Source organism: Pseudophryne corroboree, chromosome 3 (assembly GCF_028390025.1).
Source record: "Pseudophryne corroboree isolate aPseCor3 chromosome 3, aPseCor3.hap2, whole genome shotgun sequence".
Lineage (NCBI taxonomy): Eukaryota > Metazoa > Chordata > Amphibia > Anura > Myobatrachidae > Pseudophryne > Pseudophryne corroboree.
Genome location: NC_086446.1, coordinates 757,361,475 through 757,383,675, shown reverse-complemented (window position 1 = coordinate 757,383,675; position 22,201 = coordinate 757,361,475). Strand labels below are relative to the sequence as shown.

At 45.1% G+C, this 22,201-nt stretch overlaps 1 protein-coding gene across 1 annotated transcript in view; it reads right to left on the bottom strand.

The window, feature by feature from the left end:
- Positions 1 to 2,763: 2,763 nt before the first annotated feature.
- LOC135056792 (ovostatin-like) overlaps positions 2,764 to 22,201 on the bottom strand; it is an 83,199-nt gene continuing 63,761 nt past the window's right edge. The window contains exons 29-37 of the mRNA XM_063962387.1: positions 21,662 to 21,824; positions 19,845 to 20,065; positions 19,508 to 19,723; positions 15,755 to 15,879; positions 7,886 to 7,976; positions 7,207 to 7,278; positions 5,081 to 5,183; positions 4,941 to 4,991; positions 2,764 to 3,008 (exon numbers count right to left, since the gene is read on the bottom strand). Coding sequence (XP_063818457.1) covers positions 4,942 to 4,991; positions 5,081 to 5,183; positions 7,207 to 7,278; positions 7,886 to 7,976; positions 15,755 to 15,879; positions 19,508 to 19,723; positions 19,845 to 20,065; positions 21,662 to 21,824 — 1,041 coding nt within the window. The 3' untranslated portion in view covers positions 2,764 to 3,008; position 4,941. The remainder of the gene's footprint in view (positions 3,009 to 4,940; positions 4,992 to 5,080; positions 5,184 to 7,206; positions 7,279 to 7,885; positions 7,977 to 15,754; positions 15,880 to 19,507; positions 19,724 to 19,844; positions 20,066 to 21,661; positions 21,825 to 22,201) is intronic.

The following is a 22,201-nucleotide window of genomic DNA, read 5'->3' as shown; positions in this document are numbered from 1 at the left end:
AATGCCGAGTGTCGGGATTCCGGCGCCGGTATACTGTGCGCCAGAATCCCGACATTCGGCATACAGAAGACCACCCACCAGGAACACCCCCCCCCCCCCCCCCCCCCCCCCCAAGAGCGTTTTGGAAATGCTATGGCCCAGTCTTCTAGCCATCACAATTTGGCCCATGTCAAGACTCCTTCAGATGCGTACGCTTGCCCATTTTTCCTGCTTCCAATGCATCAACTTAAAGAACTGTGTATGGCTGCCTAATGTAGGGGTCTACTACGGTATCCCGGCGCCCAGCATACCGGTGCCGGGATCCCACCAGCCGGCATGTCGGCAGCAGGGCAAGTGCAAGAGAGCGCGCTACGCTATTTATTCTCACTCCAGGGGGGGTCAGACTCCCCAAGAGGGAGAATAGTTGTCGGTATGCGAGCTGTCGGGATTCCAGCGTCGGTATGCTGAGTGCGGGATCCCTAAAGCCGGCATATCAAATGCCTCCCCTAATATATCCCAACCCCTTCAGATGTCATTGTAATAAGATAATCAGTTTTATTCACTTGTCAGTTTTTATTATGACTGATCGGTGTATCCCACCAGCTGGTGTACCCAGACACTTTCAGCTTCGATCAGAGACCACATACAGTACATCTAGGACCCCTACAGGATAACAATGCATACACTTTGCACAGTATTGTATACTTGTTTGGGCCCCTAATACCCCGTAACATCAGTCACATACAGCAAACTATGATAACCCAAATAAAATAAAAATAAAAAGATAGCCATTGTGAATGAACCTACTGCATCATGAAGCCCAGCAACACCTGGGAGATCTGGGACCACTAAAAAAAAAGCAGATATCCTGCAGCCACATGCCATTATACGGGATGTATTGAGGGCTTCTCTATTTGTTTCTGTAAGATAGGATAAAGACTAGGGGGGGGAGGGGTAGTCTTCAAACAGTCTCAATAAAAAGGAGTCTTTTCTTGAAAGCCAACCCCACAGAAAGATAAATCCCTCACATCTGGCGACCACTACCGTCAGGCAGAGCCGGCCCTAACCAATATGATGCCCAAGCCAAGATTTTGGCTGGTGCCCCCTAGCACCACCGCAGGTTCCGCCTCTGACCTTGCACCTCTTTCCCAGCACCATCACCCCTCACCCGTAGCAGTCTTTATTTTGGTGTTTGTACCCCCTATATTTTAAATAGGAACAGTTCGCACATTTGGCGCACAGCTCAAAAAGGGGTGTGTTTTTGCTGGAAAGGGGCAGGGCCACACAATAGTAACCCCAATTCCAATTATGCCACACAGTACTGCAACTTTATCCACATTTGATCATGCGATAATGTCCATAATTCATATTACATCCTACAGTAGTATCACTTTACCTTATAAACGTTACTCCTCACATTAGAGCCCCTTATTCACATTACATCACACTGAATTGCTCCTTATTCACATTACACCACACCCTATTGCTCCTTATTCACATTAGACGACCCAGTAGTGCCCTTTCTATATGCAACGCCACATAGTAGAGCACCTTATACACATAATGCCACACAGTAATGCCCCTTACACATATGAGACACATTATTAATGTCCTTATAAACATAATGCACCTTACACATTATGACAACCTTTATTAATGCCTTTTTACACATAATGTCTCTTACACATATTCGGCACATTCGTAATGCCCTTATACACATAATGACACACATAGTTCCCCCTACACATTTGCTGCACATTATTAGTCCCCTATACACATAATGACACACATACAGTAGTAGCCTGTTACACATATGCCGCACAGTACACCTTACACATATGTTGCACATTATTAATGCATTTTTACATGACACACATAATGCTCCTTACACATATTCCGAACACTACTGCACAACCAACCCACTCACATGCACACAGCACTCACACTGCCACTAACACTGTGACCTCTGCTTGGATACAGATGTGTCCTCCTAAATCGTGCCTCAATGATAACGTCAGGTACATTTTTTTTATGAAAATGCATCTTATTTGCATTGCTGTGTGGCTAGGATGCACAAGCAGCTTCTGATGATTAAAATGATATGCAGCATGCCTATATACTGTGTGCGACTGCGGCTGTATCTGCATATGAAATGCTACACAGAATATAGGCATGCCGCATATCATTTTAATCAGCAGAAGCTGCTGATGCCCCTAGGCATATCAAATGCCCTAGGCAATTGCCTAGTTTGCCTATGCCTATGGCCGGCTCTGCAGTCAGGGATTAGATTACAGTGATTGCCCGTGTTTTATTGCACACCTACAATGCAGAATTTCAGTACTTGTTCCACGGAATGGAAACTGTTGCAGGATGGTTGCTGATTTTGGTGCAAGATGCTACAGTGCCTTTAACCCTATCACCAGATATCACAAAAAAACAAAAACAAATGGAGCATGTGGAGGTGACGGAACCTTCTCAAAATAGAACCCGCTGTCGTAGATTGTAAACCCAGTTTACAAAAATCACAGAAGAGTTCATAAAACCCCAAGAGGGGAGATTTATCAAATCTTCTGAAGGACAAATTTCCCCATAGAAACCAATACTCTTCCAGCTATATTTTATAGAATGATCGAAGCTTATTGGTTGCACTGGGTAAGATGCCACTACAGAACAAATATCCAGCAGACGTGCAATGCTCACCCCTATTACATGATGCTCCTTACTGTAAGCCCCACTTTCTGCCTATTATATGTACGTATACAAAGAGACAATACTGCAGACCAGTTTTGTAACATGGGCGTCACTTTATTTCCATTGTTTTGTTTGCCTCCACTGCAGAGTATACAGTATTTGTTCTTCTACAGTACATCATGTATACATCCTGTACATAGACATTCCTGCATAATGCTGCGCGTACTCTAGGTCGTTTGTATAGAGGTCATTCATTCCAGGGAGATAAAATACTATGCACAGTTCGGCATCTCTCTTCAGCTTTCAGATCAGTATATACAGTGTTGTTAAAACGGATCCTACACAAAAAGATAAGTAAATGATTAATAAATATATTCAGAACCAGATTTTCTTTTCATATAACACATTAAATTCACACGTTTTATGTTGCCAAGTGAGTGGCTATAGGGGGTCATTCCGAGTTGATCGCTCGCTAGCAGTTTTTAGCAGCCACGCAAAAAAGATATGCCGTCTCCCACTAGGAATGTATTTTAGCTTAGCAGAAGTGCGAACGAAAGGATCGCACAGCGGATACAAAATATTTTTGTGCAGTTTCAGAGTAGCTTCAGACCTACTCAGCGCTTGCGATCACTTCAGACTGTTCAGTTCCGGATTTGACGTCACAAACACGCCCTTCTTTCGCCCAGCCACGCCTGCGTTTTTCCTGGCACGCCTGCGTTTTTACGAACACTCCCTGAAAACGGTCAGTTACCTCCCAGAAACGTCCACTTCATGTCAATCACTCTGCGGCCAGCAGTGCGACTGAAATGCATCGCTAGACCTTGTGTAAAAATACATCGGCCGTTGTGATAGTACGTTGCGCGTGCGCATTGTGCCGCATACGCAGAAGTGCCTTTTTTTGCCTCATCGTTGCGCAGCGAACATTTTCAGCTAGCGATCAACTCGGAATGACCCCCATAGTCATTGGCGGTAGGGTGACCAACACACTGTACAGATGGAGTAGATCCCATTGTAGAACGGAAGCTTGTGAACTGCGGTGCAGCCAGCTGACAGACTTATGGCTGCAGTTTCTTTGTCATTTTTATAGTTTTTAGACCTCAAATCATGAAGGGTTTAGAATCAGTTAGACATTTTCTTATATTGCCTTGTTGAAATCTTGGACAGAAAGAAGAAGTTTTACATTGAATCAGGCCCAGATTTACGCAGTTAGCACAGTTGCTGTGCCAATATATGAAAAAGCAGCAGCAGGAGTCTGAGAAAGCTGCCCACTGCCGGCTTCTGCGTCCAAAGACTCTGCATTGGTTCATCTGTGTGAGAGTCAGCCCCCAGGTTACTCAGGATGGTCTGCAAATTCACATAGCCACTGGCTTCGGCATGCCCAGAAACGGGGCCAGCATAACCCAATTTTCTGCAACGCTGCCTGCAGCCTCCCCCAAATGTCAACCAACTGCAGCATTTGCGAGCAACATTGCAGCCCTGTGCCGTGCAGATACAAAAACATCAAACTTGCATAACCAGCTGGATTATATACATCTCTGCATTAGGCCTTCTGTTTATTATTATTTACAATTTCTACTTCTCTTTCCGATGTATCCACTGAGGTCATTAAAATGTTGTCCAAACTCCGCAATGCAATAGAGTTTCAAGTGTTCTATCTCCGGCCAGTGACCTCCTAGCAATAGAATTTGGTCATGCAATTACTGAACTCCTCAGTGCACAAGTTTAATGTGTGGATATGTAGTTGAATCGCTACATGGGTTGGAAACTACCGTATGGACTACCCTACTTGCCCACCTGCTACGCACCTACCAACTTGTAGGCATCTGCCAGTATAATGGACAGTTTCCTGCGTCCCAAGGCTCACACACAGAGGAGAGGTATTTCAACATGTGACCCTGCAGCTGCTACAGAACACCACTTCCCAGCATGCTCTGCCACAGTATTTCTATTAGAGCATGTTAAAGCTGTGGCAGAGCATGTTGGGATATGTAGTTCCACAGCAGCTGGAGGGACGCACATTGAATAAACCCGAGCTAGAGCCTCATCTATGACTTTATAACAATACAATCAGCAAACCATTAGAAAAAAAAGTGTAAGTCTTTCAGGGTAAAGCAAGCACACCAGGGTTAAGTCTTCTATATGGCCTTCTAGGTTATGCCATCACCGGCGCACCACGAATCCAGCGGCATGGGTCACAATGACAGATATAGGCTACGTACTGTATAAATCCTGCCTTAACAAATAGATAATTAGACTGTTCCTCTACAAACCTTATTTGTGTCCTTGACAAGGGTGATCAAAAGATGCGTAACCATTCTCATCTGAGGGGGACGAAGAAACAGTCATCAGAACTCAGAGAAATGGTCTGCAACATGAACTTTTGTTTGATATAGCAGAATACTGCATTTACCTTCGTTATAATAACTGTACACAGTACCAGAGCTGCTCTTCACTTTCATCACCCTTTGCCCCATCAAAAACCTTAACGGTAAGTTAATGGGACTACGAGGCACCTGTAAAATTGGAGGGAGAAAAGAGCAGAGGTTGTTATCATTATGGTGCCATCAAGCCATAAAGTTATAACATTTCAATGGCAAATCAGTGGTCATCTTAGGTTTCTATGTGGAACATAAAACTGGATATGTAGACACCACCAGTGGTGGATTTTACCTAGGGCCTGCCGCACTTCAGCCACCCCCAGTAAGATCTGCCATTCGCAGGGACTGCATAGCAGTGGTTACCCATTGGAAGCACTCCCTGCCGGGTTCACTACGATATGCCGGCGGTCGGGCTCCCGGCAACCTGCATACCGGCGCCGGGAGCCCGACCGCCGGCTTACCGACAGTGTGGCGAGCGCAAATGAGCCCCTTGCGGGCTCGCTGCACTCGCCACGCTACGGGCATGGTGGCGCGCTACGCGCGCCACACTATTTTATTCTCCCTCCAGGGGGGTCGTGGACCCCCACAAGGGAGAATAAGTGTCGGTATGCCGGCTGTCGGGCTCCCGGCGCCGGTATGCTTGTCGCCGGGAGCCCGACCACCGGCATACTGAAGATCACCCCTCCCTGCCAATCGCAGCCCGCTTCCCATGCTATTCCAGCATCCCTATCTGGCTTCTATGGGTTGCAACCGATGCAGTCCCTAGAAGCCAACCTGTTCGCTAGCAGCACTGGACTTAAGCTCCATGCACACCTTCTGCTGCCAGACTTAAGCCACGGCTCCCTGTGATATCGGCCATCAATCACCGGGAGGTCAAGGAGGACATCAGAATGGTGGCACCAGCCAGAGCCCTAAAGTTTGGTCTTATTTTCAGTTCAGGTCAAGGTCATCTATGTGTGCTGCCATTAGCCAAACACGCTAATGGCAACCAGGTGTTAAGCCCCAACAATGGGATCCACCAATGAAAGTAGACTAACCAGGAAAAGAGTCGGACATTTGGCCATCAGGTCGAACGTTTTAAAATCTGTTATGAGCCAAAGGGTCTGTTACCCTATGGTCCACGAGTGCACTGTACAAAATCCAGGGGAGGAACCAGCCATCCCTTTCCCACCAATGATATTCACTGGTTCTTCGAAACTGCAGCGGTCCATATTATCTTTGAGACACACCATCTAGTTATAGTGCAGAGGATCCCAACCACAGTCCTCAAGGCACACCAACAGTCCAGATCATAAGGATATCCATACTCTAGCACAGGTGACCTAATTAGTACGTCGGTTCTTTTGATTTAACCATGTGTGCTCAAGCCTGGTTATCATGAAAATCTTGACCGTTAGTTTGCCTTGAGGCCAGAGTTTGGGAAACACTGATAGTGGTAGTCAAGACATAAGGAAGCCTAGTAGAAAAGAGAAGTTGTAATGTATACTTAAACTTTAAGATCTTGTGGGGCCCCAAGTAAAAATGCTTTGGGGCCCCCCTCTTCATTTGACTAAAGTAAATAAACACGACAGATGTCCTTCTACATCAAGCTTCAATACGCCATACGTGAGGTGTGCCAGGCTGTGTAGTGGCTCTCTTTACATTTCAAGGTTATTCACAGCACAAATGCAGTAAAACGCAACTCGGTCGGTACCAGAGGCGCTGCGACTTTAACCGGACAGGAATTAATTAGTTTTAAATATGTACACAATCGCAGATGAAGCACAATGGAACTTGGTGTGAAAAATAAATAAATCTGCAGCCGCTGCATTGTAGCACTTCGTATACGGCTTCAGAGTCATTCACACACACCTATACGAGTGTCAAATTTATAAGTGAAGCTTTAAGCTGTTTTCTAGTATACAACGGTTTGTGCAAGATGCACGTTTCAGTGACAAATATACTTGGGGCAAGCCAGGTTGCACGGGACCTTGTCCCCTGAGACGGGCTGTTCGGCATGGCTGAGGCAATACTGTCTGTATGTTTGAGTAATCCGGCATCTCAGGGCCCACTTGGCCCTAGACACGAGCCTCAGGCTGCCTAATGGATGATCCAGTTCTGCACATAGGTCAATGGACACCATGGACAAATTGAACACCCTGATAATCATGTCACTTACCGAGGTCATATATAAAACGGCATCTCCCTTTGGATTCACCTCGTATTTGGTAATTAGTTTTTGGTTCAAAAGCTGAAATGAAAAATGGAGACAAGACAGTTATTCATGGCATATTCATATTAGCTACCTCACTACAGTCTGGGCCAGGGCTTACTGTAGGGGTGAGGGACCACCAGTTCACCAAACGTATTCGCATGCACTAGACCTTAGAGGTCATTACTGACAAATTGATACCGTCCGAGTCATACAGGCAGCAAGGAGAGGAGTGTAACTTGCATATGGGTCCAGACTAGTGCCTCGTAGGACAAGAGGCACAATAAATTCACCACAGTCCTCCATCCCTGGCACTTATGCTCTCTGGTTCATTAGTGATGAGAGCTCTCATCCCTCAAGTAGAGGGTAAAAAAAAAAAAAAAAAATAGTCTGCCGTACCATGCTGGGTACATGGGAAATTACTCGGCACCATCTAGTGGTACAATACTGCCACTGTGAGCTACAGTAGATCAAACTATTCAATATGTAATTCCTGTAAGAGTCAAATTATCATTGGGTCGTTCTTCTCAGCGGTGGCTCATGTGGCTAGTAACCTACATTTAGGTGCAGCACTACAAGAGACAAAAGACTATTGATCTTCTCAACCTGTTCCATTTCCAATGCCAAGCAGAAATGTAGCACCTACCGCAATCAATGTTGAAAAGTCTGTACTGTAACCAGACAGCGGTCTTATTTGGACAATAACCATGCCAGAATCTTTTTGCAATCCACGATAACTAAAGAAAGAAAACCATATTTGTACAGTATTTACTTACAAACCTAGACAGAAATGTCTCAACAGGGAACGTATATGCAGATGTTAGATTAGTTACAAAAAAATAATATACAATTGAGTACTTGTTCATCAATTGATCTTTTAAAATAAATTCAGCCTCCTTTGGTGGTTCATAGAGCGTTATTTTTACACCTTTAATACCAATACACAGAGTAGAATAATGACCTTATAGCGTTTCATGGAAACAAGAAGTTGAAAGAAAAATGTGTTACACATTTCTTTCCTTATTGTTTAAACAGTTATATACACTTCACTTGGAATGATTACTTTAAACCATTGATGCCACTTGGGAAAACCTTTTTTCACAAGATGGCATATGGACCAAGAAATCTTGGCCCACACACACCGGTGTGGCTGTAAGCTTGTATGTCGAGCCACCATTCAGCCAATCCCATTACTGAGGTACATTGTGGCTCAAGCTCAGTCATGTGACTAGTCCCTAGCTAATGGATAGACTGAAGATAGTGTAAGGCAGGAGTGGCCAAACATGTCCTCGAGAGTTGCCAACGGTTTGTTTTCCAGATCACCTATGGATCTGTAGGATGTGTCGGTAAGGAATGAGTGCACCACATTTGAAAATGTAACAGTAATGACAGGCACCTGTGCACCAGCTAGGTGGTCTGAAAAACGTGTACTGTTGGTAGATCTTGAGGACCACCTTGGCCAGTTCAGGTGTAAAGTGTATACCTTTAGAATTCATTGAGTCACAAGTGGGAAGGATATTTGTAGCAGGTGTGGTATTTTAGGTTGACATGCGTAGTACAGTGGTTCCCAAATGCAGTCCTCAAATCAACCCAACAGTGAACGTTTTGAGATGATCTATGCACAGGTGTCTTAGAGGGTAATTCAGAGTTAATCGCAGCAACAAATTTGTTGGGCAAAACCACGTGCACTGCAGGTGTGGCAGATAGAACATTTGCAGAGAGAATTAGATTTGGGTAGGTATATTGTTTCTGTGCAGGGTAAATACTGGCTGCTTTATTTTTACACTGCAATTTAGATTTCAGTTTGAACAAACCCCACCCAAACCTAACTCTCTCTGCACATGTTATATCTGCCCCCCCTGCAGTGCACATGGTTTTGCCCAACTGTTAACAAGTTTGCTGCTGCGATCAACTCTGAATTAGGCCTTTAATTAGTACCTCCGTTTCATTAGACCATCTATGCACAAGCAGGAATATTCCTAAAGCCTGGACTGTTGGGTTGCCTTGAGGTCCGCTCTTGGGAGCCACTCTTAGCATGTTGACATTCATCATGTCTACATGAATGTTATGTTGACCCAACATCAATGGTGACCCAGCGGTCACATGTCTAGTTTCAGAGGCAGCCACGTCTCCAGCACCTTCATCTGGATCCCAACGGTCACATGAGGAGCATTTCCGTCAGTGATGTTCTGGTGAGTATTCTATCTACTATTCCTAATAGTTACCCCAAACCCACCTCCTAGTACCTAACCAATCCGCATCACCTCCCACCCCCCCAAAGCTCAACCCTAAGCTTCCAAAAAGCACCTAACCGTCAGCAATTTGAGAATGCAGATATTTCACATTTTAAAGATGCCGACACTAGAGATGAGCGGGTTCGGTTCCTCGGAATCCGAACCCCCCCGAACTTCAGCCTTTTTACACGGGTCCGAGGCAGACTCGGATCTTCCCGCCTTGCTCGGCTAACCCGAGCGCGCCCGAACGTCGTCATCCCGCTGTCGGATTCTCGCGAGGCTCGTATTCTATCGCGAGACTCGGATTCTATATAAGGAGCCGCGCGTCGCCGCCATTTTCACACGTGCATTGAGATTGATAGGGAGAGGACGTGGCTGGCATCCTCTCCGTTTATAGTTACTGTTAGTAGTTAGTTGATCTGATTGCTGCTTAGCTTATTGTGGGGAGGATTGGGGAGAGCTGTTAGGAGGAGTACAGTCAGTGCATAGTTTTGCTAGTTTTTTTTAATCCGTTCTCTGCCTGAAAAAAACGCTCCATACCATATCTGTGCTCAGCCTCAGTGTGCTGCATGATATATCTATGTATATCTGACTGTGCCGAGTGCTCACTGCTCACACAGCCGAATTGTGGGGGAGACTGGGGTGCAGTTACAGCAGGAGTACAGTGCACACTTTTGCTGCCAGTGTGACTGACCAGTGACCACCAGTATATTGTCTGCCTGAAAAAGTTAAACACTCCTGTGGTGTTTTTTTATTTTATTCTATAAACGCATTCTGCTGACAGTGTCCAGCAGGTCCGTCATTCATTATATTATATAAATATTTACCTGCAGTAGTGTTATATTTTTTTTGTTCATCTCTATCATCTTTATCATCTCTATATTAGCAGACGCAGTACGGTAGTCCACGGCTGTGGCTATCTCTGTGTCGTCAGTGCTCGTCCATAATTGCATACCTACCTGTGGTGGGGGGTTTTTTTCTATCTTCTTCATACTAGTAGTTTAGGAGTCTGCTGACAGTGTCCAGCAGGTCCGTCATTATATTATCTATATACCTGCAGTAGTGATATATATATATTTTTTATATCATTGTCATCTCTATACTAGCAGACGCAGTACGGTAGTCCACGGCTGTAGCTACCTCTGTGTCGTCAGTGCTCGTCCATAATTGTATACCTACCTGTGGTGGGGTTTTTTTTTCTATCTTCTTCATACTAGTAGTTTAGGAGTCTGCTGACAGTGTCCAGCATGTCCGTCATTATATTATATATACCTGCAGTAGTGATATATATATATATTTTTTATATCATTATCATCTCTATACTAGCAGACGCAGTACGGTAGTCCACGGCTGTAGCTACCTCTGTGTCGTCAGTCACTCGTCATCCATAAGTATACTAGCATCCATCCATCTCCATTGTTTACCTGAGGTGCCTTTTAGTTGTGCCTATTAAAATATGGAGAACAAAAATGTTGAGGTTCCAAAAATAGGGATAGATCAAGATCCACTTCCACCTCGTGCTGAAGCTGCTGCCACTAGTCATGGCCGAGACGATGAAATTCCATCAACGTCGTCTGCCAAGGCCGATGCCCAATGTCATAGTACAGAGCATGTAAAATCCAAAACACAAAATATCAGTAAAAAAAGGACTCAAAAATCTAAAATAAAATAGTCGGAGGAGAAGCGTAAACTTGCCAATATGCCATTTACCACACGGAGTGGCAAGGAACGGCTGAGGCCCTGGCCTATGTTCATGGCTAGTGGTTCAGCTTCACATGAGGATGGAAGCACTCAGCCTCTCGCTAGAAAAATGAAAAGACTTAAGCTGGCAAAAGCACAGCAAAGAACTGTGCGTTCTTCGAAATCACAAATCCACAAGGAGAGTCCAATTGTGTCGGTTGCGATGCCTGACCTTCCCAACACTGGACGTGAAGAGCATGCGCCTTCCACCATTTGCACGCCCCCTGCAAGTGCTGGAAGGAGCACCTGCAGTCCAGTTCCTGATAGTCAGATTGAAGATGTCAGTGTTGAAGTACACTAGGATGAGGAGGATATGGGTGTTGCTGGCGCTGGGGAGGAAATTGACAAGGAGGATTCTGATGGTGAGGTGGTTTGTTTAAGTCAGGCACCCGGGGAGACACCTGTTGTCCGTGGGAGGAATATGGCCATTGACATGCCTGGTGAAAATACCAAAAAAATCAGCTCTTCGGTGTGGAAGTATTTCAACAGAAATGCGGACAACATTTGTCAAGCCGTGTGTTGCCTTTGTCAAGCTGTAATAATTAGGGGTAAGGACGTTAACCACCTCGGAACATCCTCCCTTATACGTCACCTGCAGCGCATTCATCATAAGTCAGTGACAAGTTCAAAAACTTTGGGCGACAGCGGAAGCAGTCCACTGACCAGTAAATCCCTTCCTCTTGTAACCAAGCTCACGCAAACCACCCCACCAACTCCCTCAGTGTCAATTTCCTCCTTCCCCAGGAATGCCAATAGTCCTGCAGGCCATGTCACTGGCAATTCTGACGAGTCCTCTCCTGCCTGGGATTCCTCCGATGCATCCTTGCGTGTAACGCCTACTGCTGCTGGTGCTGCTGTTGTTGCTGCTGGGAGTCGATGGTCATCCCAGAGGGGAAGTCGTAAGACGACTTTTACTACTTCCACCAAGCAATTGACTGTCCAACAGTCCTTTGCGAGGAAGATGAAATATCACAGCAGTCATCCTGCTGCAAAGCGGATAACTGAGGCCTTGGCATCCTGGGTGGTGAGAAACGTGGTTCCGGTATCCATCATTACTGCAGAGCCAACTATAGACTTGATTGAGGTACTGTGTCCCCGGTACCAAATACCATCTAGGTTCCATTTCTCTAGGCAGGCGATACCGAAAATGTACACAGACCTCAGAAAAAGACTCACCAGTGTCCTAAAAAATGCAGTTGTACCCAATGTCCACTTAACCACGGACATGTGGACAAGTGGAGCAGGGCAGACTCAGGACTATATGACTGTGACAGCCCACTGGGTAGATGTATTGACTCCCGCCGCAAGAACAGCAGCGGCGGCACCAGTAGCAGCATCTCGCAAACGCCAACTCTTTCCTAGGCAGGCTACGCTTTGTAGCACCGCTTTCCAGAATACGCACACAGCTAAAAACCTCTTACGGCAACTGAGGAAGATCATCAAAGAATGGCTTACCCCAATTGGACTCTCCTGTGGATTTGTGGCATCGGACAACGCCAGCAATATTGTGTGTGCATTAAATATGGGCAAATTCCAGCACGTCCCATGTTTTGCACATACCTTGAATTTGGTGGTGCAGAATTATTTAAAAAACGAGAGGGGCGTGCAAGAGATGCTGTCGGTGGCCAGAAGAATTGCGGGACACTTTCGGCGTACAGGCACCACGTACAGAAGACTGGAGCAACACCAAAAACGCCTGAACCTGCCCTGCCATCATCTGAAGCAAGAAGTGGTAACGAGGTGGAATTCAACCCTCTATATGCTTCAGAGGTTGGAGGAGCAGCAAAAGGCCATTCAAGCCTATACAACTGAGCACGATATAGGAGGTGGAATGCACCTGTCTCAAGCGCAGTGGAGAATGATTTCAACGTTGTGCAAGGTTCTGCAACCTTTTGAACTTGCCACACGTGAAGTCAGTTCAGACACTGCCAGCCTGAGTCAGGTCATTCCCCTCATCAGGCTTTTGCAGAAGAAGCTGGAGACATTGAAGGAGGAGCTAACACTGAGCGATTCCACTAGGCATGTGGGACTTGTGGATGGAGCCCTTAATTCGCTTAACAAGGATTCACGGGTGGTCAATCTGTTGAAATCAGAGCACTACATTTTGGCCACCGTGCTCGATCCTAGATTTAAAACCTACCTTGGATCTCTCTTTCCGGCAGACACAAGTCTGCAGGGGTTCAAAGAACTGCTGGTGAGAAAATTGTCAAGTCAAGCGGAACGCGACCTGTCAACATCTCCTCCTTCACATTCTCCCGCAACTGGGGGTGCGAGGAAAAGGCTCAGAATTCCGAGCCCACCCGCTGGCGGTGATGCAGGGCAGTCTGGAGCAACTGCTGATGCTGACATCTGGTCCGGACTGAAGGACCTGCCAACGATTACGGACATGTCGTCTACTGTAACTGCATGTGATTCTCTCCCCATTGAAAGAATGGTGGAGGATTATATGAGTGACCGCATCCAAGTAGGCACGTCAGACAGTCCGTACGTATACTGGCAGGAAAAAGAGGCAATTTGGAGGCCCTTGCACAAACTGGCTTTATTCTACCTAAGTTGCCCTCCCACAAGTGTGTACTCCGAAAGAGTGTTTAGTGCCGCCGCTCACCTTGTCAGCAATCGGCGTACGAGGTTACTTCCAGAAAATGTGGAGAAGATGATGTTCATTAAAATGAATTATAATCAATTCCTCCATGGAGACATTCACCAGCAGCAATTGCCTCCACAAAGTACACAGGGAGCTGTGATGGTGGATTCCAGTGGGGACGAATTGATAATCTGTGAGGAGGGGGATGTACACGGTGATGAATCGGAGGATGATGATGAGGTGGACATCTTGCCTCTGTAGAGCCAGTTTGTGCAAGGAGAGATTAATTGCTTCTTTTTTTGGTGGGGGTCCAAACCAACCCGTCATTTCAGTCACAGTCGTGTGGCAGACCCTGTCACTGAAATGATGGGTTGGTTAAAGTGTGCATGTCCTGTTTATACAACATAAGGGTGGGTGGGAGGGCCCAAGGACAATTCCATCTTGCACCTCTTTTTTCTTTCATTTTTCTTTGCGTCATGTGCTGTTTGGGGAGTGTTTTTTGGAAGGGCCATCCTGCGTGACACTGCAGTGCCACTCCTAGATGGGCCAGGTGTTTGTGTCGGCCACTTGGGTCGCTGAGCTTAGTCATCCAGCGACCTCGGTGCAAATTTTAGGACTAAAAATAATATTGTGAGGTGTGAGGTGTTCAGAATAGACTGAAAATGAGTGGAAATTATGGTTATTGAGGTTAATAATACTTTGGGATCAAAATGACCCCCAAATCCTATGATTTAAGCTGTTTTTTAGGGTTTTTTGAAAAAAACACCCGAATCCAAAACACACCCGAATCCGACAAAAAAAAATTCGGTGAGGTTTTGCCAAAACGCGTTCGAACCCAAAACACGGCCACGGAACCGAACCCAAAACCAAAACCCGAAAAATTTCCGGTGCACATCTCTAGCCGACACGTTGAACCATGTTGACAATCTTATGAATGTTGACCATCTGACAGTATGCCATTTGTAGCAGTGTGTTCCATGGCAGAAATCATATCTTAATCCAGTACTTCGTATCATGCATTATGGGGCTAGGAGTGCACTTAAATATGTGTCGCTTATTCCCTAAAACGCAGCCATTTTCTGGAGGGGGGGGGGGGTGTAACAACAAATACAGTATTTAGTATGGCCAGCATGTATGACAAAGTGACCAGTGGTGTATCTGTAATGGATGCAGTGTGTGTGCACCCTGCACCCATTTTTTAAAATGCTCACCTCTCCGGCAGTCCCTTGTCACTGGCAGCACCTCTCTACAAATCACTGGTAAAATGGCTGCCGTAGTAAGGAAATCTACAGGAAAATGGCTGCCGCACCATTTAATCAGAGATGTGCGCCTGCATAATAGTCTGTGCCACCTAGTGCTCAAACTCTACTGTGCTCCCAAGTCCCGGCTAGAGAGGAGGGAAACCGGATGGAGGAGGCTGCACACGGGTGTCCTTCTCGGTTAATAAGACCCTTGGAGGGACCGCAACAGATATCAGAGATATAGGATGCGATCACACCATTCCCAACAGCAGCTACAGCCCCTATAGGTTTCTATGGACGATGCGATGTGGTGAGACTTACAAAGCTCCAGAATGCAAAGCTAACACCATGTGAAGATGTCGTTAACCCATTGTAGTCTACTGGCTACACTTTGCAGAAAGCACTGGGAGAGTGTTCCTCCGGAGTCCTCCTCAGCAATGGCAATTACACATGCACGCCCCACTACCACATCACCGGGACAGGCTCCTCTCCGAGCCCCTGACCTGGCAGGTGTAGAATACTGTATAGAGTCCTGATGTGTTGGGATTGAGAGAGTGGGCATTGCACCAGTTTACTGAACTCTGCAACCACTACAATCAAATCATGGTGTGGTATTTAGAGAATAAGAGGTTACCATTTCCCACTAGTGACAGGTTCTCTTTTCTGAGGCGCTACACAATTTAATTTATATAAAAAATATATATATAATCATGTACCTCAAGGTGACATTGGCTTTGACTGCTTTTGCCACTCCTTCGACACAGCTAACCGCAGAGGTTTCGATTTCCATTAAGAATGCAGAATTTTCAGTGGGTACTGGAACATTATAGGCAACTGTGGTCTAAAGGAGAATAAAAAAATATAATGTTACATTTAACAAAATTAGTGTTTTCAGCCAAATTCCCATAGGGGTGTGGAAAAAAAAATCCACAATACAAAAAAAGTTATTTCTACCTTCTAGAGCACCATTCCCAGATTTGGTCCTCAAGACACCTCAACGGTCCAGGTTTCAAGAATATCCATTGCCTGGTTAACCATGCTTGCGCACACATCAACTGACACACTAATTAGATCACCTGTTTTTAAAGCATGAAACCTGGACTGCTAGTGGTTCTCAAAATCGGTCCACAAGGCAGCCTGAGTAGAGTAGGGAATGGAGGACAACTTGTTTGTAAATGAACGTCTGGTAGACACGAGTCATTCGGATACTGCACAGGTTCCCAAACATACTTCATGTTTTCCAGGTCACCCGTACATTTATAAAAATGGACAGTTGGCGATACACAGTGCACCTGGCAGGTGGCCTGGAAAACTTGAACTGTGTGGGGTCTGGAGGACGATTTTGCTGGAGTTGTGGGATGTCTGCTCATTTGGGACGTTTATTTTTAAAGCAGCAATCATTTACAAGGAATGTTTTTTCCTTTTAAATGACTGGCGCCTTTATTAAAAAAAAAAGTCCAAGTCAGAGAGTGCCAGTTTCAGGTTGCTCTGATTTGCGAGACTGGACAAACAGGAGCCTTTGGCTTTGTGGCACTGGTTATAAAGACACATTACTGTATATTTGCAGATAACCCCTTGGGATGGGTGGGGTGCAGAAGAGAACAGATATGCCCCCACGATAATAATGACCTAATCAAAGTCTTTCTGGGACTGTCCATAGGTGAGGGAATTTGAGTATATTAAAGTGGTGGTGAATCTCCGGGCAAATATTGTGCGTTAATTATATTGTAAACTCTCAATTTCTTCTGGTAAAGTGGTCGCAGCAGCGTGCAGCTCAGAAACAGCCGTTGTATGGTGCTATAAGATTTAGCATAAATCAGTAATGCAGATGAGCACTAGGTAGCTTCAGGTTTGGCTCGAGGAACGTTCCTTAAGAGCTACCGGACTCCTAAGGGCGGCAGTCAGGCATCTGAAATCAGGCTCCGGTTTGTCAGCCAAACAGTGCTCGGGGACCGGCAGAGGTGGCTCCTGTTTGGCTCACAAATATTTGAGATGGCCGCCGCCAAACTTGAAGACAGGAGACCAGACTGAAGGGCAGGAGAGGCACACGCTGCACTTCCCTCCCCTCGGACACAGCAGCGTCAGCAGAGCCCCGTGGTGGTGAGCAGCAGTACTGGGGGGGCATGTGTATCTGGCACTACACTGGAACGTTTGGTGTATCTGGCACTATACTGGAACGTTTGGTGTATCTGGCACTACACTGGGAGACATTATGTGTTAAGTGGCACTACTATGGGCATTATGTATAAGGCTGCTAATTGTGTGTGTATAAAGAATAAAGATATACCTGCTGCTGTGTGTTGCAACTGCTGATGTGCAACATTTATAAGACATACTGTAATCCTTGTCCTGATTGTCTTGTATTGTAGGTCACCGTTTTCTTATTTTGCTCATTTGTTTATGTACTTTGTTAGGTGCTGCAGAACCCTTTGTGGTCATAGGGGTAACTAGAGTGGGTGCAAGCAGTACCATTGCTATGGGGCCCAGAAGTTTAGGGGGTCCTGGACCCAGGTTATACAGTGGCATACCGATTTCCCCGATTATCTGCTTAGCAATTGGACCTGATCCATTGCCCAGCCTGACCTGAGACAGGTGTGTGTAGTGGATGTTATAATGGTAAGGGGGCACTGTGATGTGGCATAAACTGATCTGCTCATTGTGATGTGGAGGACACTATAATGTTACAGAATAAGAACCGGGGCACTTTAATGTGGCACAATACGAACTGGGGGCACTAATCTGGCATAATATGAACTGGGGACACTGTCATAATGTGAATTGGGGGCAGAGGCGTCACTCACCTCTGTGACACCCGGTGCGGCAGCGAGGATAAAGGGGTGGGGCTGCACTGGAATGGGCGTGGCTTAAATAGAGGGGCGGGGCTTTGCGGGCGGGACCCGTTTTTAGACAATTGCAGGCACGCAAAGGGGGCGGGGTTTTGCGGAGGGGCGGGGCTTCGCGTCCCGACACCCGTTTTTTTTTTATCACTGGGGGGTGTGGGAGGTGAGGGCTGACTCCCGGGAGGTGCTGTCCCTGCAGTGCTGGCTCCTACACAGTGACAGGAGCCGAGTGCTGCACATAATATAACAGTGCAGCACTCGGCTTCTGTCACTCTGCAGGAGCCGGCATTTTGGTGTCACCCCTCGGCGGGTGACACCCGGGAGCGGACCGCACCCCCCGCACCCCCCTTGTGACACCACTGATTGGGGGTATTGTGTGGCATAATGTGTACTGGCACTGCTACAATGGGACATTATGTAAATTAGGGAACTACAGTACAATGGTTCATAAAATCAACAACTAGGGCACAGCTATGGTTCAGAAAATCAACTAGGGCACTATTTTGGGGCATATAATTAATAACTGCTGCAGAGAGGGGTCTCAAGAATCATTGGGACATGTGCCCCTTCAATATATTGCTATGTGGCCCACAAAGTTCTGGTTACGTCCCCGCTAGTGGCATCATATAAATAAAGGATAATAATAATATTATTATTATTATTATTATTATTATTAATAATTAGCATCATCATCATCATCATCATCATCTCATGTGTGTGCTTGCAACCCTTTCATGGCAAGCACTTCAATAATTTTAAATTAACCCTTCACGACCCATTGCATGTGTGCGGTGTATCCCAGTAAAGACTTTGGTACAGTAAGCGAATGAGGCCCTATGTAAACCCCCCCCCCCCCTCCAAAAAAAACAAACGCAGTTTGGTCATATTCGTCTTTAGGCCAGAAAGCGTTGCGGCTCGTACACCAAAACTTTGCGTAGTGTTCCAATTCAATATTTTGGATTCTCTAGCACAGAGGTTCTCAAACTCGGTCCTCGGGGGCCCACACAGTGCATGTTTTGCAGGTCTCCTCACAGAATCGCAAGTGAAATAATTAGCTCCCCCTGTGGACCTTTTAAAATGTGACAGTGAGTAATTAATACACCTGTGCACCTGCTGGGTTACCTGCAAAACATGCACTGTGTGGGCCCCCGAGGACCGAGTTTGAGAACCTCTGCTCTAGCATCAGCCGGAAAATTATCACAATGGTTCCATACATTTAATTAAATGGGACATTGGTATTAACTACATTTTATAATGTCCATTTAAATGTACAAGGGATCATAAAGGGTTAATGCTTATAATTCAACCTAAAATGATAAAGTTATGTAATGATTTTGTAGCCAGTAGACGCGCCAAAAACTCTATTCTGCAAAACACGTCACTATCCCTTTAATCCCCGTTCTTGCTTATGGCCAGGATGTCACGTAAAAAAAAGATGAATTTAATGGTAAAATGTCATGATGCACCCCCCATGGATGCCATAAAGTCTTGGTCTGGGTTTTAAGCTGAAATAGTATAGAGCTTTGTACAGTATAAAATGTCTGCTAGGTTCCGCAACTTAACATAAGTATCATTGAGCAGAATACACAGATAAAGTTACTATCAGTGTGGCGGATTTAATAATGTTACCTGTACAAGGCACCATCCCGTTCCAACAACATCCAAGCCGTAGTCTCCTTTAGCATCAGGAAGGGGCTGTCTCTGGACCAATAGCCTGTTGTCTTTATTTAGATTAAAACTGCCAACATCCCCATTGCCCCTTTTGATTGCCACCGTCTGCTGGGCATTCGGCGTGTACAGCAGTTGTCCAAGTGCAGTAAGGCTCTGGATACCTACAACAGTGGACTGGAAGAAAGGACGGAGGTGGATGAGCTTTCAGGGTGATAAGAGTCAGTTTGGAGCGAAGACTAAAAAGGTTTTTTCTTGTTACAGTAAATGCTGCACCACAGCAGCCTTTCACAATTACCTGCGAGGAACCAAAGCCCCCATGTGAATTCAGATTGCGGGACAGCCACGTTCCAATCTGGGCCATTTTTGTGAGTTCTTCTTGGGAAATAGTGGGCCGTGCTGCCATGCTCAGTAACGCATAAGATGTAATATCCACTTCCGTGGAGGCATATGGAGGCAAGAAGAATGGAACCCGCGGTCTCTCGGGCATTTGTTCTCGCTCCCAGTGTATAGTGCCACCTGCGGAGAAGCATCATTGTAGTACAGGGTTACCAACGGCAAATGCCAGTATTACAGAGTAGAGTATGAGGATTACTATCACTGTAGGTGGACATCTAGTTCTTTTGGAAACCAGCAGAAGGAGGAGCAGGAGGAAACTACCGAAGTAATAGGAATGGCGCAAATGAAACAAGATGTTTTACCCTTGAGCTGCTGATAAAAAGGGCTAGTTAGGATAGATAGATAGATAGATAGATAGATAGATAGATAGATATACGTTCTATCTATCTATCTATCTATCTTAAGGGACTATAATATATACATATATATATATATATATATATATATATATATATACACACATACATACATACACACACATACACACACACACACACACACACAGCGCTAATAACTGGATAAGGTTTACAACATTTATTAATAACCAATTAAGAAATGTTGCAACATATTATACATTAAAAATTATTATTATTATAGGGCAAGCACAGCGTAATAAGCAAGGTATTACCACAATCGGAAGCTGGGATTTGCATATGCATATTGTCCATGGAGATGTGCCACAGTCCTTGGGTTGTATTCAACGTTATCAGATGAATGTCCACAAAACCTTGAAAAAGACCTTTGTATGCTTGATTCTGGACAAGGATTAGTCCTATTGAAAGCTCTGGTCTTCTGTCGTTATGTGGATGATAGCAGGTTTCCACGTTTAGATGGTTGCGGACTTCTAGATGTACCTCCAGGTATGGATTATTATTCAGCAGTGCCCAGCTCCTCTGTACCAACGAGTTTCGCTGTAGCCAACAGCTTTATACCCAGAGCTTTCAATAGGACTAATCCTTGTCCGGAATCAAGCATAAAAAGGTCTTTAAGGTTTTGTGGACATTCATCTGATAACGTTGAATACAACCCCAGGACTGTGGCACATCTCCATAGACAATATGCATATGCAAATCCCAGCTTCCGATTGTGGTAATACCTTGCTTATTACGTTGTGCTTGCCCTATAATAATAATAATAATAATAATAATAATAATAATAATTTTTAATGTATAATATGTTGCAACATTTCTTAATTGGTTATTAGTAAATTTTGTAAACCTCATCCAGTTATTAGCGCTGTATATATAGTCTTATTAAGCAGAAGTAGGAGATTGGAAATATTCAACTGGGATTCTGCACCTCTTCAAACACAGGCACAGATTGATCAAAGTGTGAAGAGTGATATAGTACAAACCAGTCAGCTCCCAACTGCCACGTTACAGGCGGTGTTTGAAAAATGACAGCTGTGAGCTGATTGGTTTGTACTTTCTCGCTCTCCAAGCTTAGATAAATCTGGGCCATAGTTACGTATAGTTCTATTAATAAAACAGTTGCAGGTATTCAACCGGTCACCAGGGGTCACTAAAGTGGCCGATAGTTTGACAAACAGCAACTTCTCGTTGCAAAAGAATTCCAAATATATAAAAACAAAATTTTTTGTAAAAAGTGTTTAACACAACAGTGACAATCAGGGCCGCTGTAATTTACACATCACAGTGCATAATGTGCTGGGATACAGATTTAATATAATAACATGCCAAATAAATTAAGTCATACCCTCAACGATTGCCTTTTTCATCAGTTTCTCAAGCAGAGGGTCACTGTATTCCCATTCTTTGGCCAATGTGAATGCGTAGAGCATCAAGACATCTATATGGATCTTCTGCTCAGACCGGGATGCGTTTTTCAGACACTCCATGCAGCCGTCCAACAGTGTTTTCTGGAAGTCAAGTGCAATTAAATGTACCAAACCCAGGTGTGTATTATAGTAGTTGTAGCTCAATAATTCCCAAACTTTGTACTCTGGGCCATCTAGATTTTAAAGGGGAGTTGTTAAAACAAAAAGTGAATGATGTACTAATGATGTACTAATTAAGCCTGTGTTTAATCATGGATAGCCCCAAAACCCAAGTGGCCAGCGTAACCTTGAGAAGAGAGTTTGGGAAACACTGCAGTTTGTCATTTTTGAAGAAGTCCTCCTCGACTCAACATGGAAACCAACTGCCATGTTCTGCTTACAAAACGTTCCATTATGTCCTGGAGGCCACACAAATCATGGTGTTTCTACAATACCTCATTAAAGTACTATACTAAATT